We start from the raw sequence: 18,166 nt of genomic DNA on the forward strand, positions 1-18,166 counted from the left end.
TTACAGTCTGGAAAGCCACTGACCTATCCGGAGAGGCAATGTCTGGAAATCATATAGAGGGTGGCACCAGCAGCATTACTGACACTGTCAGTACATTGCCTCTCACGTGGCCCGCTTCTGCTGATGCTGTGACCTGATGTTGTGGCTCCCATCTCCAGGACTAGCCACCAAAAGACTGAGCTAGTCAGGATGTCCTGAATACTCCATCGCATCCCCAAAATCAGGGCTGCTCCTTATTTCTCTTGTACAGTGTAATTGACTGGAGTCTTCAGGGATATCTATTCTAATTTCATAACCAAAGTCTAGAACACTTTAGACAAAGCTTAACACCTGCTAGGAAGCCTTACAGGTCATAGTCAAATTGAAACTTCTTCCAAGGCAAACACCCAGGTCGATTGAGCTTCTAAGCTACAAATACTTTCAGCTCTCATGTGGGGGTGTAGTAGGGTATGCCGGCGGCCGGGCTCCCGGCGGCCAGCATACCGGCGCCGGAATCCCGACCGCTGGCATACCAACAGCTGGGCAAGCGCAAATGAGCCCCTTGCGGGCTTGCTGCGGGCACGGTGGCACGCTACACGCTATCTATTCTCCCTCCAGGGGGGTCGTGGACCCCTAAGAGGGAGAAAAAGTGTCGGTATGCCGGCTGTCGGGATTCCGGCGCCGGTATACTGTGCGCCGGGATCCCGACAGTCGGCAAACTGAAGTCCACCCCTGATGTGGATGTTATAGTAATTTAATTAATTTCAATAGTCATTCTTAGTGGAAGTTGACAAAGAAAAACAGTGTTAATACTTGAAAAAGGAACACACATTTGTCCACAAACGAGGTTGCACAATGTTTATATAAATAGGTTAATGTTCTCTAATTAGCACAAAAAATTAATTTAAATCCTGTAAGCAGCTGTGCATGAGCTAGGACATAGACATGTTGTCTTGACACAATTGTACTTTTAAATAATGTAACCATACTGGAAATAAATATACTGCAGAGGCATGCGGGGGCTCTGCAGCATATAAAGTGTAATGAGGGGGCTCTGCAGCATATAAAGGGACATGAGGGTGCCCTGTTCATATAAGGGGGCATGAGGGAGCTTTAAGGAATATACAAGAGCAAATGTGGGTCTGCAATCCCACATTTATAGTCATCTGAAAATGAAAATGTGGTAACCCTGCACATGTAATAAAGACAATCCTGATGCGTCCAAACTGTCATAATAATTAATGCTATACCAAATATTACTATAGGATGAAAAGGTAAAAATTAATACACAGGGCTGTTTAAAAATGTAAATAGGTTGGAATTTGTTGTCACTGTTTTACTGTATCCATTATGCACAATGTTCAGAGTATCTACAAGCCTTGGAGGTTTTAACTAGTGTAAAGGCCAAAAAATAGTGTTATATTATCAGAAGTGTATAAATACCTGCTACATGCATATCTGAGAATCCCTATGTTCTTACACTACAGATTCAAATCACATTATATAAATTGTACAAAGTGCCAAAATGTAGTAGCAAATCTAAACTTTGTAAAACAGGCGTACAGTGTCTGTATAAACTGTTTATAATTTATTTATTACCAGTTATTTATATAGTGCACACATATTCCACAGCATTTTACAGAGAATATTTGGTATTCACATCAGTCTCTGCTCCAGTGGAGTTTACAATCTATATTCCCTATCACATACCCATACACTCTAGTGTTAATTTTTTTGTTGGGAGCCAATTAACCTACCAGTATATTTTTGGAGTGTGAGTGGGTCCACACAGTTAGGGCATTGAACCCATGACCTCAGTGCTGTGAGACAGTCTTGCTAACCATTAGTCCATCCTGCTGCTTAAAAAGAAAAAAAAGAAAAAGAATTGAAACTAATGGAGATTATATCAACAATAACTAATACTTATTTTAAAATATACATTTAAAAAGTATTATAATAATTTATTTTTCAAAATCAATTTTATTTGCAAATTCGTGGTACTGCTATGGGCGTAATGTTTGCCACAAACTTTACTGATTGGTTTATGGGAAGCGTGTTACATTGTTATATTTATCATGATAATCCATACAGGAGAATTCAATTCAGTGTTAGTGGAATAGTTGGTGTAAGTATAGTCCTCTGGAACCTAAATACCTGCAAGGCTCTTACTGATCAGTGTGCAAGGTAGAAAACAATCTGTATTGTGCAAAGTCTTTGAATGTTCTTTGTGCAGGATTGCACTGCCCCACAGGGTTACAGGGAACCCCCCCGGTGGTCCCCACTGCCAGAGGGCCCACCCTCTCTTCTAGGGATCAGGTTCCAGACTGTGCACTTGGATTATACTGTACATTATACATGTTATATTATACTGCACAGGACTAAGGTGTATTTCATCTGGTATCTTATCATACAGGGACTAGTAGTATTTGCTATACATACTGTATTTGTCGTGGGGCACAGACCATGCACTCTCTAATGGTTAGCCAATTCCCTAAATTGGCTGGAAACACCCCTAAGCACGGGCCCCTACAGCTGCATTACTCCGGTGGGCCCTTCATGCCCCAGTCGACAATTTCTTTGGGCTTCTGGTAAGCTGCTGGAGTCACTCACTTCATACCTGTCGGCGGCCTGGCTAATACTGCTGTGTGCTTTACCATTTCCAGTGGCTTTGTATTCCCTCCAGTGTTGGGCGCAGCCAGGGCTTCTCCTTGCAGTGGAGAGTAGTTAACTTCCTTGCTGCAGTATTTGTTATCAGAACGATACTTAGATCAGCTGTTGACACTTCTCCTATCCGGAATGACTACAGAAGTCCTATGATAGTGGACTTCTTACTTCGGAACTCTGCAGTGTAAATAAGCCAGTTTAAATTTTTTTTGATTACTTATACTTATAGGTATAGAAGAAATAGAAAGTTGAATAGGCTGCTTATGATGCCTGCCCTAACTAGCTGAATTATTATGTCAAGAAAAACTTAAAATTATCTAATATATTGGAGCAGATCAAAGTGATTTACACTGTACAATGTCTTATATTTGATTCTCATCTTTCATAGACATGTTCAGATACCAAGACAAAACCTCCCTATTTCACAGAGAAGTCTATGGAATCATCTCTAAAATACATCAACAAGAAGTTCCCAAGCATCGATGTTCGAAGCAGTACGGTAATTGCTTTAAGATTCTTATAAGTCTTTAATTTTTTTATATTGAGGTAGACTAATTACATTTTTTTTAAGTTAATAAATGTTAGAACAGCTCTGTTTACTTTAGTCTGAAAATTACTATTAGTGCAAGAGATGTTCTTAATGAAAAGTTACTCTATGCCCACTGTGGCTGGAGACCCGTCCCACATGATAAACTCATGGCCAGAGGCGTAACTAGGGTTTTTGGAGCCCAGGGCAAGATGGAAAATGGCGCCCCCCCCCAAAAAAAAAAAAAAAAAAACACGGCCACACACCAGAAGGGGTGTGGCTACGCTCCAGAAGGGGTGTGGCCACTGAAAATGGCCCACAGTGCCAGTTACATTGCCCCACAGTGCCGGATACATGCCCCACAGTGCCAGTTACATTGCCCCACAGTGCCGGATACATGCCCCACAGTGCCGGATACATTGCCCCACAGTGCCAGATACATGCCCCACAGTGCCAGATACATGCCCCAGTCAGTGCCAGTTACATTGCCCCACAGTGCCAGTTAAATTGCCCCACAGTGCCAGTTACATTGCCCCACAGTGCCGGATACATGCCCCACAGTGCCAGATACATTGCCCCACAGTGCCAGATACATGCCCCACTCAGTCAGGATATGAAGGTATGGATCAGACAATAGCGCTTAGTGGATTAAAAGCCGCCCAGATATATTCAGGTGATTCCCAATCACCAATAATGAATAGTCTAAGTAAACAAATTTTAGAATATAGCTTGGGCGCTACCACCTTAAACAGATATGCACAAAGTTAATTGATGGAAAAAGTCTACGGTATTGTCCCAGCAAGATTTCTTTGTTCTTCCACAGGTCCACCTTTCTCCAAATAATCCTCACATCAGAGAATGTCTTGTGCAATTAATGTCCTTGCAGCTTGTAGTCTGGCCTCTCAGGTTCCCTCTCTAGCTTTTCCGGAGCAGTGAGCGAAGTCCTTTCACACGGAAAGGTTGATTGCCAGATCCCTGGGTCAGTCTGAGGTTAGAGGGATCTAAGTGATGCTCCTGGTGTCCTTTGGTCAAGTCTGGAAAACGCATTTCACCCGTCCTGCGGGCTTGTTCACTTCCAAATGCCCCACTCAGTGCCAGATACATGCCCCACAGTGCCAGTTACATTGCCCCACAGTGCCGGATACAATGCCCCACAGTGCCGGATACATGCCCCACAGTGCCAGATACATTGCCCCACAGTGCCAGATACAAGCCCCGCTCAGTTCCAGTTACATTGCCCCACAGTGCCAGATACAATGCCCCACAGTGCCGGATTTATACCCCACAGTGCCAGATACATTGCCCCACAGTGCCAGATACATGCCCCACTCAGTGCCAGTTACATTGCCCCACAGTGCCGGATACAATGCCCCACAGTGCCGGATACATGCCCCACAGTGCTGGATACATTGCCCCACAGTGCCTGATACATGCCCCACTCAGTGCCAGATACATGCCCCACAGTGCCAGTTACATTGCCCCACAGTGCCGGATACAATGCCCCACAGTGCCGGATACATGCCCCACAGTGCCAGATACATTGCCCCACAGTGCCAGATACATGCCCCACTCAGTGCCATTTACATTGCCCCACAGTGCCGGATACAATGCCCCACAGTGCCGGATACAATGCCCCACAGTGCCGGATACATGCCCCACAGTGCCAGATACATAGCCCCGCAGTGCCAGATACATGCCCCACTCAGTGCCAGTTACATTGCCCCGCAGTGCCGGATACAATGCCCCACAGTGCCCCATACATGCCCCACAGTGCCAGATACATTGCCCCACAGTGCCAGATACATGCCCCACTCAGTGCCAGTTACATTGCCCCACAGTGCCGGATACAATGCCCCACAGTGCCGGATACATGCCCAACAGTGCCAGATACATTGCCCCACAGTGCCAGATACATGCCCCACTCAGTGCCAGTTACATTGCCCCACAGTTCCGGATACAATGCCCCACAGTGCCGGATACATGCCCCACAGTGCCAGATACATTGCCCCACAGTGCCAGATACATGCCCCACTCAGTGCCAAATACATGCCCCACTCAGTGCCAGTTACATTGCCCCACAGTGCCGGATACAATGCCCCACAGTGCCGGATACATGCCCAACAGTGCCAGATACATTGCCCCACAGTGCCAGATACATGCCCCACTCAGTGCCAGTTACATTGCCCCACAGTGCCGGATACAATGCCCCACAGTGCCAGTTACATTGCCCCACAGTGCCAGATACATTGCCCCACAGTGCCAGTTACATTGCCCCACAGTGCCAGATACATTGCCCCACAGTGCCAGTTACATTGCCCCACAGTGCCAGATACATTGCCCCACAGTGCCAGTTACATTGCCCCACAGTGCCAGATACATGCCCCACAGTGCCAGGCCCCACTTGGTGCCAGATACTTGCCCCACTGTGCCGCCGGACCCCCCCGTGCTGCCGGACCCCCCCCCCCCCCCCGTCACTCACCGGCCGCTGGCTTGTTGTTATGTGAGGGGAGGAGAGCGCAGCGTAGCGCCTCTCCTTCCCCTCACCGCTCCAGGTCTCCGGCGACTGTCTGGCGCCGGTTCGCTAGCCAATCAGAGCTTGCGGACCGGCAGCCAATCGGGAGCCAGTCCGCAAGCTCTGATTGGCTAGCGCCGGAGACCGGACACAGCAGCGCTGCTGGCAGCGCTGCTAGTGCTGGCAGCAGCGGTGAGGGGAGGGAGAGACGCTGCGCTCTCCTCCCCTCACATTTAGGGTTGACGGGGGCGAGTGGGGCATGATGCCCTGGACGCCGGCGGCACCCCCCTCTCCTGGGCCTGCCAAGGCGCCCAGGGCACGTGCCCCACTCACCCTACCCTAGATACGCCTCTGCTCATGGCACGTTCGCCATTACCCAAATAGACGAAGCGGTGCTTGGCACCATATCATGTAATTGTACAGGGGATTATGTATTCTAACATGTTGTATTTTGTGCTCTATGCACAGTTGTAGAATTGCACATTTAAAATGTATGGACCATGAACTTACAACAAATGTATTAGGCATTTTTTTTGCATTTTGTGTACAAATTGCCCTTTGGTCATTCTCTTATAAGAAATGATATGTTAATGACCCTGACACCTGCAACGAGGTCTCTGGAAAGGCAGTTTCTTTGAGGATGCAGTCAGGGGGAGTATATACTGTAGTCAGGAGAATAGCCTGTTTCTCTGAAAGGAGGGAAACAATTGAAATTCGAGTTATATTTACATTCTTAATGAGATAGAAAATGCTAAATCGGGCTGTGCTGGGGAAGGCAAACTGGTTTGGGTTGTATATGTGTATATGGAGGGGAAGCAGGACATTGCTTTATCCAGTTATTTAATTCTTGTGAAATGTAATATGTATTTATTTATATTTTGTAAGATAGCATGATTGGTTAAAAAAAGCAATACAGGGGGGCGTGGCTTGGCTACAGAACTATGCAGACGTGTCTCCCTAGAGCTCCTGCCTTGGACACCTTTTAAAAAGCACCTGGCAGCTCCTTGATCGTTTTGGGGACTCCCCTTTATCATCTGGGGAACCCCTACATTGGGCAGCACGGTCTGCGGAGCCGGCGGGTGTCTCCAACACCCGTGCAGGTTGCGGCCTGCTGTCCCCTCTGAAGCCTGGACCTTGATTTCCTTGCGGCCCGGAGGGGAGTGACTGGATCCCGGCACGGAGGACGGCCCCCCCACCGCTCATCGCCTGTGTGCAAGGGCCACCACCGGATACCCCCTTCCCTCTGCCTTCCTCCGATGAGTCCTACCTGCTGCTGCCCTCGTTGCCTCAGGGCGGCGACCGCCGGACATCGCGCCGCGCTGTGGAGGGCCGGTGACAGGCGCGCTCCCCTCTCCCGCTGCGGCGGCCTCTTCCGTTGAGCGGCGCCTGGACGGAGGGCCCCGGCCCGCGTGACCCGCGCACAGCTGTGTCCGCTCCCGGCTGGTCTCGTAGCAACCTCCGGGAGCCTGGGCAGCGGAAGGCCTTCTCAGAGACCTGGCGGCGCCATCTTGTGTTAACTCTTATCTCGCCACCAACTCCCCCCAGGACACCTCTGTCATCAACCACTGGTGCGCCTTTAAGGCTGTTACCAGTGGTGCAGCTATACAGGCTGGTGCCATCCTCAAGAAACAAGCTCTCCAGCTTCAGTCGAAACTGGAGGCCGAATTACTAGATCTTGAAACGCGCAACATGGCCACTCCCTCTAGAACCCTCAAGAAGGAACTCTTTAGTGTTCGTAGCCAACTCCAAAAATTGCTTCTCGCCCGTACCTAAGCGACTTTAAACAGATTAAGACACAAGTTTTATCTCCTGGGTAACAAATCTGGTAGAATGTTAGCCCGTAAGCTCCGGGCTTAGCAAGATAGGAACAAGATCAAATTTGTATACTCCCCCTCCAAACAGAAAGTCCTCAATCCTAAAGATATCACAAATCACTTTGCACATTACTACGCTAAACTTTACAATCTAATGTCTGACCCATCTACCCCTCAACCCACCCCTCTCTCCATCTCTTCTTTTCTGGATAATCTTTCTTTTCCCACACTGAATCCAGAGCAACTGTCCGCTCTCAGCGCCCCATGGACCCCTGCTGAGGTAGCCGCAGCCGTTATGTCCTCTCCCCGCAACAAAGCCCCAGACCCTGACGGGTTCGTCTCTGATTTCTATGCCTCGTTCCTTGATGTTCTCTCTCCCCACCTGACTGCCCTCTTTAACAATTTATCGGATCAAGGAACTTTACCGGCGGTACTTCTAGAAGCACGAATAGCCACTATTCCCAAACCCGGCAAAGTCCCTGCTTATGTACACAATTACCGCCCCATTGCCCTCCTTAATACCGATGTCAAATTATACGCTAAACTGATTGCGTCACGAGTGAATGGGTTTCTGCCATTGCTGATACACCCGGATCAGACTGGTTTTGTCCCGGGCCTACAGGCGTCGGACAATACGCGCAGAGTTTTCAATTTGATTGATTCTCTCTCTACAGATCAGGGCCTTCTCCTGCTATCATTGGATGCCGAGAAGGCCTTTGATAGACTAAATTGGTCCTATATGCGCGAAGTCCTCCGTTTTGGATTTAAGGATCGCATCCTATCCTCCATTTTAGCATTATATAGCTCTCCTTCGGCCCGGGTGTTCAGCAATGGCTTTCTATCCGACCCTTTCCCAATCACAAATGGCACCAGGCAGGGTTGCCCTCTCTCCCCCCTGATGTTTGTTTTGTTAATTGAACCCCTGGCTATTACAATCCGCGACAATCCCCACTTTCCAGCCCTAAAATTCGGCTCCTCCCACCATAAATTAAGCCTTTTTGCGGACGATGTTCTTCTCTTTATTTCTGACACTCCCACCACTCTCCCTCTCCTGACCTCCATCTTACATGCCTTCAGTTTAGCTTCCTATTACAAACTTAACATCACAAAGACTGACGACCTGCCCATTAACCTCTCCCACGCCCTTCCGACCCTCCAATCTTCCTTTCCTTATAACTGGCAGGTTAATTCGATAAAATACTTAGGCGTCCATATCCCCACTCACACTCCCGATGTCTTTACATATAATCTCTCCCCCTTATTAGTTACCTTAGAGGCCTTAACAAAATCTTGGGCGGCATACAAAGTTTCTTGGCTAGGACGTATGGCTGCATTCAAAATGTCCCTCCTGCCCAAACTGATGTACCTGTTCCGCACGATCCCATACACCTTCCCTAAAAAAGCCCTTCAGACTTGTTCCTCTATAATGACCAAGTATGTCTGGTCTTCTAAAACCCCATTACTGGCTCACTCCAAAATGATACTACGAAGAACCTTAGGGGGTCTCTATTTACCCAGCATTTCTCTATACCAGGAAGCTTCCCTATTGGCCTCCCTTAAACATTATTTTACCACTGATTCGCTAGTATCTTGGGTGGAACTGGAACAAAACCAAGCCCATTCGGTCCCCCTTGCGGATCTTTTCCGCATTCCCAAGATGCTCCGACCTGCCCTCCCATATCTTCTTCCATCCACTCAATCCTCGCTTAAGACTTGGGATAATATACATGCCGCCATGCCGTCACCTGCTTGCCGCATCGCCCAGGTCTCCATTACTACCCTCTCAGCGATAATCCCCCATTTAAATCTTTCCAAATGGAGACAGCTGGGCATACTACGTCTAGGGGATATACTGGATGGACTTTCCATGTTGCCCTTCCTTGCCCTACAACAGAAATTCTCCCTTCCTGCCCTCAAACTTTTCCATTATTATCAGGTCGCACACTGGTGGAAATCGATCCCTGCCACCTTATTAACCCTGGATTCCACCTCGCAAGCCCTCTTTTCCCGGCTTTCTTTAAACAAATCCAGAGGCGATATCTTATTCTGGTACAAGCTACTTATTACCCCTATTACCCCCTCCAAATCTACTGCTCAAACGAAATGGGAGTTGGATCTGGGTAGATCGCTGTCACCTCAGGAATGGCGTACTGTTTTCCTAACCTCCCACTCCATGTCCCAATGCCTGAACCACACTGAAATGCATGTTAAACTTGTCCATAGACTGTATCTGACCCCCGACCGATTACACACGTTTTGGCCTAAATGCAGCAACAAATGCTGGAGACTCTGTGGATCAATAGGACATATTTTTCACATATTCTGGTCCAGCCCAATAATTACACAATACTGGTCCGAAGTGTTCGATTTGATTAATACGGATCTCCACACGCAACTTACTCCTGACCCGACTGTAGCGTTACTTCACTTACTCCCCCCCCCCTCGCCCCCCCCCCCCCCCCCCCCTACTAGCAGATATGTTCTGGGTCATATTTTGATACCCGCCCGTGCTAATCTTGCTCAACTATGGAAGCAATCTACTGCCCCAGTTCTACTAAACGTTATTCACAAAACGCACCACCACTACCTCATGGAAACTGAATTCGTCCCTGTCTCCGGCACTGCTTCCTCCCCCCAGGCCCGCTGGTCCCCATGGCAGGTGTTTGTTACTACTGGCCCAGGTTCCCAGTTTTTCCGCAACCCTTCTAACAGTGTCTCAGCCCATTTTAGTCTAACCGAACTCCCTGATAGTGAGTGATTGCATTCCAGGTCTCCTCCCGGAGTAGCTCCCTTGCTTTCATTTAGTGTGGGCTCTCCTCCACTTGCCCTAATCGGGTGTAGGGACATGTTTATGTTTCAGTCCTCTCTCTCTCCCTATGCCTTTTCATGTTCTTCCTCTCCCTATGCCTTTACATGTACTCCCCTTTCCTCTTCTCTCTTTCTTGTGTCTTCCACATTTGTTGCAAGGTACCTCCACCATTGTGTTACTGGATGCTCCCCCCCCTCCCGTGTGCCCCCTCCCTATACAACCCCCCCCCCCCCCCCCATATCGTGTTACGGTGTTATGCTGTATGCCCCCATGCCCTTTTCTTCTTTTTGTACCCCATAAAATTGCTTTTCTCTAATAAAAACTATTAATGTAAAAAAAAAAATACAGGGCGGACCTACCCCCTGTGGTACTGTGTGTAAAAACTGCCCTAGATAGGGAGATCTCTTCTGACTTCTGAGAAGATAGTATTATAATAATAATAATAATAATTGTATTTCTCATACGTCCTAGAGGATGCTGGGGTCCATTTCATGACCATGGGGTATAGACAGTTCCGCAGGAGCCATGGGCACCTCAAGACTTTTCAAGGGTGTGAACTGGCTCCTCCCTCTATGCCCATCCTCCAGACCTCAGTTTTAGAAATGTGCCCAGGCAGACTGGATGCACTCCTGAGGAGCTCTACTGAGTTTCTCTGAAAAGACTTATGTTAGTTTTTTTATTTTCAGGGAGAACTGCTGGTAACAGTCTTCCTGCTTCGAGGGACTGAGGGGGTAGAAGTAGGAACCAACTTCCTAAAGAGTTTCATGGCTCTGCTTCTGGCTGACAGGACACCATTAGCTCCTGAAGGGAACTGAACGCTAGCCGTGCCTAGATGCTCACTCCCACAGCACGCCGTCACCCCCCTCAGAGAGCCAGAAGTCAGAAGACAGGTGAGTATTAGAAGGCAGATCTTCAATCAAGAAAGTGACGGCTAAAGGTGGGGGCGCAGCACGCCATGTTGCCCACACATACACAGGCACTGCAGTGTGCTGGGCGCGGGGGAGCCCTGGGCTGCATGAAACCTATGGAAACTGGCATAAATAAGGGGCATAAGTTGCTGAGGCACAGTCCTACCCCAGCCAGTATAAAAAATTACCTCATAAAAGCTGAGGAGAAACACGCCATTGAAGAGTGGAGCTTCCTCCTCAGTCAGCCAGCACACTGCTCAGCGCCATTTTCTCTCTCTCCTCAGGCTGCAGAGACAACGCTGGTCCTCCTCCACTACTGAACAAGTATCAGGGTGCAAAACAGGGGGGGCCACAGTCAATTTGGTGATATATAATTGTGTGATTAGCATTATAAAAGCGCTGCATGTCAGTGGGCATTTTGTGTTCACAGACATGGTGTTACTGGCGCTGGGTTGTGAACTGGCAAATCCTATCTGTGTCCCTCTGACAGATTTTACTGTGGGTCTGTCCCCTATAAGTCCCGGAGTGTCTGTGGTGTGGTTGGGCACGTGTGTGACATGTCTGTGGCAGGGAATCTCTTCCTCTGTGGAAGACATGTTAGAGACACAGAGGTGTAATATGACACCAAGAGCCTGACTGGGTGAAAGGTTACATGATAGTGTGATTCACTACTGAATCTCATATAGAAAACTGAATATAATCTGTTGAAGATGTGATTTTTAATAGTTCTGCCTTTCATCCATAGGGACCCCTCTGGGTCACATACAAATTTGCACAAGTAGTACAAACTGATACCGACACGGACACTGATTCCTGTGTCGACACTAGTGATTCCAGGGGAATAGGTCCTAAGTTAGCAAAAAGCATTCAAAACATGTTTTAGCTATAAAGGAGGTGTTAGAAGTTACGAAGCCCCCTCTTTTACCACAAGGAGAGGGGGCACTTTAGTAAAGGAGTAATGTAATTTTCCCTCCACCTCAGGAGTTGAACAGTCTCTTGGAGGGAGTCTGATTATACCTGAAAAGAAATTTCAGATTCCCAAAAGGAATTCAGGCAGCTTACCTTTTTCCAAAAGGTGGGAGTCACCCCGCATTTTAGACAGGGCCCTGTCATAAAAGAGAAAAGGTGTTTCTCCCTGCGCCTGGAATGGCTTCACTTAAGGAGCCGACAGACCGCAAGTGAGTGAGGTGATCTATTGATGTGGCCAATGGGACACTACTCAGGCCTACCATTGTCTGTGCGTGGGTGAGTAGTGCTATTGAAAAGTGGTCAGAAAACTTGTCATTAGACATTGACACAATAGATGGAGACGAGATACTCCTAACGTTAGGTCATATCAAAGACGCTGCTGCGTACGTACTAGAAACCATGAAATATATTGGTCTCTTGGGATCAAGAACCGCTACCATGGCAGTATCGGCTCGGAGGGCGTTGTGGATTCGCCCGTGGAATGCTGATGCAGATTCCAAAAGAAATATGGATCCTCTCCCGTATAAAGGTGAGGCCTTGTTTGGTGATGGGCTGGATGCGTTAGTCTCGGCGGCAACCGCAGGTAAGTCAACATTCTTGCCTTCTGCTCCTGCACCAGCAAAAAAAAAGACACATCACTCTCATATGCAGTCCTTTTGGCCCAACAAATACAAAAAGGCCAAAGGTTCCCCCTTCTTTGCAGGTAGGGGAAGGGGTAAAGGAAAGAAGTCTGCAGCGTCTCCAGGATCCCAGGAGCAGAAGTCAACCCCTGCTCCTGCCAAATCTGCAGCATGACGCTGGGGCTCCCTTGCGGGAGTCCGCTCGGGTGGGAGCACGTCTGAAACTTTTCAGCCAAATCTGGATTCAATCTGGCCTGGACCCATGGGTCTCACAAATAGTGTCTCATGGGTACAAACTAGAGTTTCAAGACTTCCCCCCATGCCGATTTTTCAAATCGACCTTGCCAGCTTCTCTTCCAGGAAAAAATGGCATTAACAACGGCAATTCAAAAATTATGTCAGGATCAGGTCATTGTCCTGGTACCCTTGTCACAGCAAGGAGAAGGTTTTTATTCAAGCCTCTTCGTAGTTCCAAAGCCGGACGGCTCGGTCAGACCGATTTTAAACCTGAAAAATCTGAATCACTAACTGAAAAGGTTCAAGTTCAAGATGGAATCCCTGAGGGTAGTGATTTCCAGTCTGGAGGATGGGGACTTCATGGTGTCAGTAGACATAAAGGATGCGTACTTGCATGTTCCCATTTATCCTCCTCACCAAGCTTATCTGCGATTCGCAGTACACGATTGCCATTACCAGGTCCAGACGTTGCCGTTTGGACTCTCCACGGCACCGAGGGTATTCACCAAGGTGATGGCGGAGATGATGGTCCTCTTTCGTCAAATAGGAGTCAATATAATTCCTTATCTGGATGATCTCCTGATAAAAGCAAGATCCAGGGAACAGTTGGTGCAGAACATCGCACTCTCCCTGTCAATACTCCAACAACACGGTTGAATCATGAATTTTCCAAAGTCGCAGTTGGAACCGACGACAAGATTGTCCTTTTTAGGGATGATTCTGGACACAGAAGTATGGAGAGTATTTCTTCCAGTGGAAAAGGCTCTGGAAATCCAGAAAATGGTCAAACAAATATTGATACCAACAAGCGTGTCGATTCATCAATGCATTCGGTTGTTGGGGAAAATGGTAGCGGACTACGAGGCCATACAGTTTGGCCGATTTCATGCCAGAGTATTCCAGTGGGACCTGTTGGATAAGTGGTCCGGATCCCACCTGCACATGCACTGGAAAATAATCCTGTCCCCCCCAAAGCCAGGATTTCGCTCCTGTGGTGTCTACACAGTTCTCACCTACTAGAGGGACGCAGGTTTGGGATTCACGACTGGGTCCTAATAACCACGGATGCAAGTCTCCAAGGCTGGGGAGCTGTCACACAGGTGGAAAGCTTCCAAGGAAAATGGTCAAGTCAGGAAGCCTGCCTTCACATAATTGTTCTGGAATTGAGAGCCATTTACAACGGCCTTCTACAAGTGGTACATCTTCTTCAAGATCATCCCGTGCAGATCCAGTCGGACAATGTAACAGCAGTCGCGTACATAAACAGGCAAGGCGGAACGAAAAGCAGAGCAGCAATGGCAGAGGTGACAAGGATTCTCCTCTGGGCAGAAAGACATGTTAGAGCTCTGTCAGCAATTTTCATTCCGGGAGTGGACAACTGGGAAGCAGACTTCCTCAGCAGACACGATCTCCATCCAGGAGATTGGGGCCTCCACCAAGAAGTCTTCGCAGAGGTGACAAGTCTTTGGGGAGTTCCTCAAGTAGACATGATGGCATCTCGTCTAAACAAGAAGCTTCAGAGAGATTGTTCCAGGTCGAGAGACCCTCAAGCAATAGCAGTGGATGCACTGGTGACACAGTGGGTGTTTCGGTCGGTATATGTTTTCCCTCCACTTCCACTGATTCCAAAAGTTCTCAAAATAATAAGAACAACAAGAGTTTGAGCAATCGTCATTGCCCCAGACTGGCCAAGGAGGGCTTGGTATCCAGATCTTCAGGAGTTGCTCATAGGAGATCCTTGGCCTCTTCCTCCTCAAGAGGGCCTACTACAGCAGGGGCCGTGTGTGTATCAAGACTTACCGCGGCTACGTTTGACGGCATGGCTGTTGAGAGTCGGATCCTAGCCCGAAAGGGTATTTCCAAGGAAGTCATCCCCACTTTTATTCAGGCCAGGAAAGAAGTAACGTCTAAACATTACCACCGTAGTTGGAGAAAATATGTGTCTTGGTGTGAATCCAAGAAGGCTCCTACGGAAGAGTTTGAGTTGGGACGTTTTCTCCATTTTCTGCAGGCTGGTGTGGATGCGGGCCTTAGATTGGGGTCAATCAAGGTCCAGATTTCGGCCTTATCAGTTTTATTTCAAAAACAATTGGCTTCTCTTCCAGAAGTTCAGACCTTCGTGAAAGGGGTTTTACACATCCAGCCTCCATTTGTGCCTCCAGTGGCACCATGGGACCTTAATGTGATGTTGCAGTTCCTTGGTTTGAATCTCTACAGGAGATAGATTTGAAGTTTCTCACTTGAAAATGGTGATGCTTTTAGCCTTGGCATCCGCAAGGCGGGTGTCTGAGTTGGGGGCCTTGTCTCACAAGAGCCCTTACCTGATCTTCCATGAAGATAGGGCGGAGTTGAGAACTCGCCAACATTTTCTTCCGAAGGTGGTTTCATCTTTCCACATAAACCAACCTATTGTGGTGCCAGTGGCTACTTACACGTTCACTTGAGTCAAAGTCTCTAGATGTGGTTAGGGCTTTGAAGATTTATGTCGCTAGAACAGCTCGGATATGGAAAACAGAGACTCTGTTTGTCCTGTATGCTCCCAACAAGATTGGGTGTCCTACTTCCAAGCAGACCATTGCGCTCTGGATCAGAGGTACGATTCAGCACGCTCATTCTTCGGCTGGTTTGCCGTTGCCAAAGTCGGTGAAGGCCCATTCTACTAGGAAGGTGGGCTCGTCCTGGGCAGCTGCCCGGGGAATCTTGGCATTACAACTTTGCCGAGCAGCTACTTGGTCAGGGTCAAACACTTTTGCTAAATTTTATAAGTTTGACACTTTGGCCTATGAGGACCTCAAGTGTGGTCAATCGGTGCTGCAGGGTCATCCTCACTCTCCCGCCCGTACTGGAGCTTTGGTATAAACCCCATGGTCATGAAATGGACCCCAGCATCCTCTAGGACGTATGAGAAAACAGGATTTTAATACTTTTCTCCTAGTCCATAGAGGATGCTGGGCACCCGACCCAGTGCGTACTTTACCTGCAGTTTTGTTCAGTTAGTTACACAAGTTGTGTTACATTTGTTTTCAGCATGTTGCTGTAAATGGTTCATGCCTGTTGGCGTGTGTTATGTTGAATGCCATGTTGTGCGGCATGGTTGAGGTGTGAGCTGGTATGATTCTCACCGTTAGTATAAATGTAAATCCTTTCCTCGAAATGTCCGTCTCCCTGGGCCAAGTTCCTATAACTCAGGTCTGGAGGAGGGGCATAGAGGGAGGAGCCAGTTCACACCCTTGAAAAGTCTTGAGGTGCCCATGGCTCCTGCGGAACCGTCTATACCCCATGATCATGAAATGGACCCCAGCATCCTCTACGGACTAGGAGAAAAGGATTTACCGGTAGGTATTATAATCCTGTTTTATATAGCACTCTTTCTCCAATAGGACTAAATGCTGCTGTCAAACATCTTATATGCAGTGAATGGTCCTTATCACCTTTAGCAACAGACTTAAGGGTCTATTTACTAAGCCTCGGATGGATATAAATGACCAGCCAATCTAACTGCCATGTCACAGACTGGGTTTGAAAAATGACTGTTAGGAGCCAATTGGCTGGTACTTTATCTCTGTCCACTTTATCTTCATCCAAAGCTTAGTAAATAGACCCCTAAGTCTTTTTTAAGACGTTTTGAGCAATAAACATCTTGCCTTTACAACGAGTGCATCCATATCCTCTGCGACTAACAGATTGCGCAATATGCTGCTCCGTTTTCCAGTTGTCCTGCAGTGAGCCTAGCATCTCCAAGCTCCGTCCTTTGCCAGATTCCATAATGTAATAATTCAAAATTAGACCCCACCAAATACACAAAGAGGATTGTTCTTCTCACTCCACTTCTTTCTTTTCTGGGATGAACTGCTGTCAGTATTGCCTGACATCTGCATTTGCATTCCTGTCCTGCAGGGCAGGCACAGTACTATCAGCAAATAATGACACCAGACATAGCTCTGAATAATAGTCTTAATATCTGGTATGACTCTGTATACTAAAACTGACACCAGATATTTCTGTGCACACACATTGATGATGCAAGCAGACTTACACTAATTCCATTAAGTATATTTTACAAGTAAACCTCACTCACCCTTAAAAAAAAAAAAGTTTATTATACAGGGTCTTCACCTGGGGTCAGTGTCTGTTAAGTTCTTTTGCGTGGCCGCCGCCTCTCCAGGACTTCTGGCTTCTTCTGGTCTCTTTCTTCACCTGGGAGGCGGTGGCCTTTGGGCAGCTCTTTTGCATGGACGCCGCCTCTCCAGGACTTCTGGCATCTTCTGTCTTCACCTTGGGGGGCGGCAGCTTTTAAGCTGCTCTTTTACATGCCCGCCGCCTCTCCAGGGCTTCCGGTGTCTTCATCTGGGGGGCTGCGACCTTTGGGCAGCTCTTTTGCATGGTCACCGCCTCCCCAGGGCTTCCGGTGTCCTCTTTCTTCAGGAGCTCTTGCATGCTCACTCCCCGACGGCGGACTATGAGCCACTGCCTCGTGCTGGCTTCTATAAGCCAGTCCCGAAGGGCGGCACGATGACGCAGCGAGCCATGATTGGCTTTTTTGCATATTGCTAATGCTGATATCCCATTTCATTTACTTGATTATCCTTCCTTATGATCACAAGGAAAATGTCTCTTATTTTACTACAAAGATTTAAATAAAATTATCTGTACACTATTCATTTACCATTTTTGCAGAACCCAGATTTTCAGGGTGGAGAAACTTCTCATCCTTTCCATGCTTGGTGTGGGGAGGGAGTCCGCTGTGTTGGCCAACATGTTGATTCTCACTCTTCAAAATCACTTTGGGGCATATTTATCAAGAAAAAAGTGTGAACTGAGAATTTTCAGTTTTCAATTCTCAGCCACAATATTTTCAATATTCATCATTACTGCCTACTAAATTTATAATTTCCGAAAAAGTACTCCTCTTGCAGAAAGTGATATTTTTTTCCTTATTGCTGGGTCTTCGGCTGCAGAATCCCTAGGTTCCATGCTCGTTGCCAGGGGTTTCATGCTCTGGCTCTGGGTGTTATGCCCATTCCCATGGGTGTGTAATGCTTGTTGCCAGGGGTGTATACTCGCTGCCACCAGACACCAGCACTTCTATCCTGCTCCCCCTCCTCCCTCCCATAGTATAGTACTCTGC

General features: G+C 47.8%; 1 protein-coding gene across 1 annotated transcript in view; it reads left to right on the plus strand.

Annotated features, from left to right (window-relative positions):
- NCKAP1L (NCK associated protein 1 like) overlaps positions 1–18,166 on the plus strand; it is a 616,762-nt gene that overhangs the window by 16,972 nt on the left and 581,624 nt on the right. Inside the window, exon 2 of the mRNA XM_063952202.1 lies at positions 3,032–3,142. Within this exon, the coding sequence (XP_063808272.1) occupies positions 3,032–3,142 (111 nt within the window). The remainder of the gene's footprint in view (positions 1–3,031; positions 3,143–18,166) is intronic.

The sequence above is a fragment of the Pseudophryne corroboree genome, chromosome 2, assembly GCF_028390025.1.
Source record: "Pseudophryne corroboree isolate aPseCor3 chromosome 2, aPseCor3.hap2, whole genome shotgun sequence".
NCBI lineage: Eukaryota > Metazoa > Chordata > Amphibia > Anura > Myobatrachidae > Pseudophryne > Pseudophryne corroboree.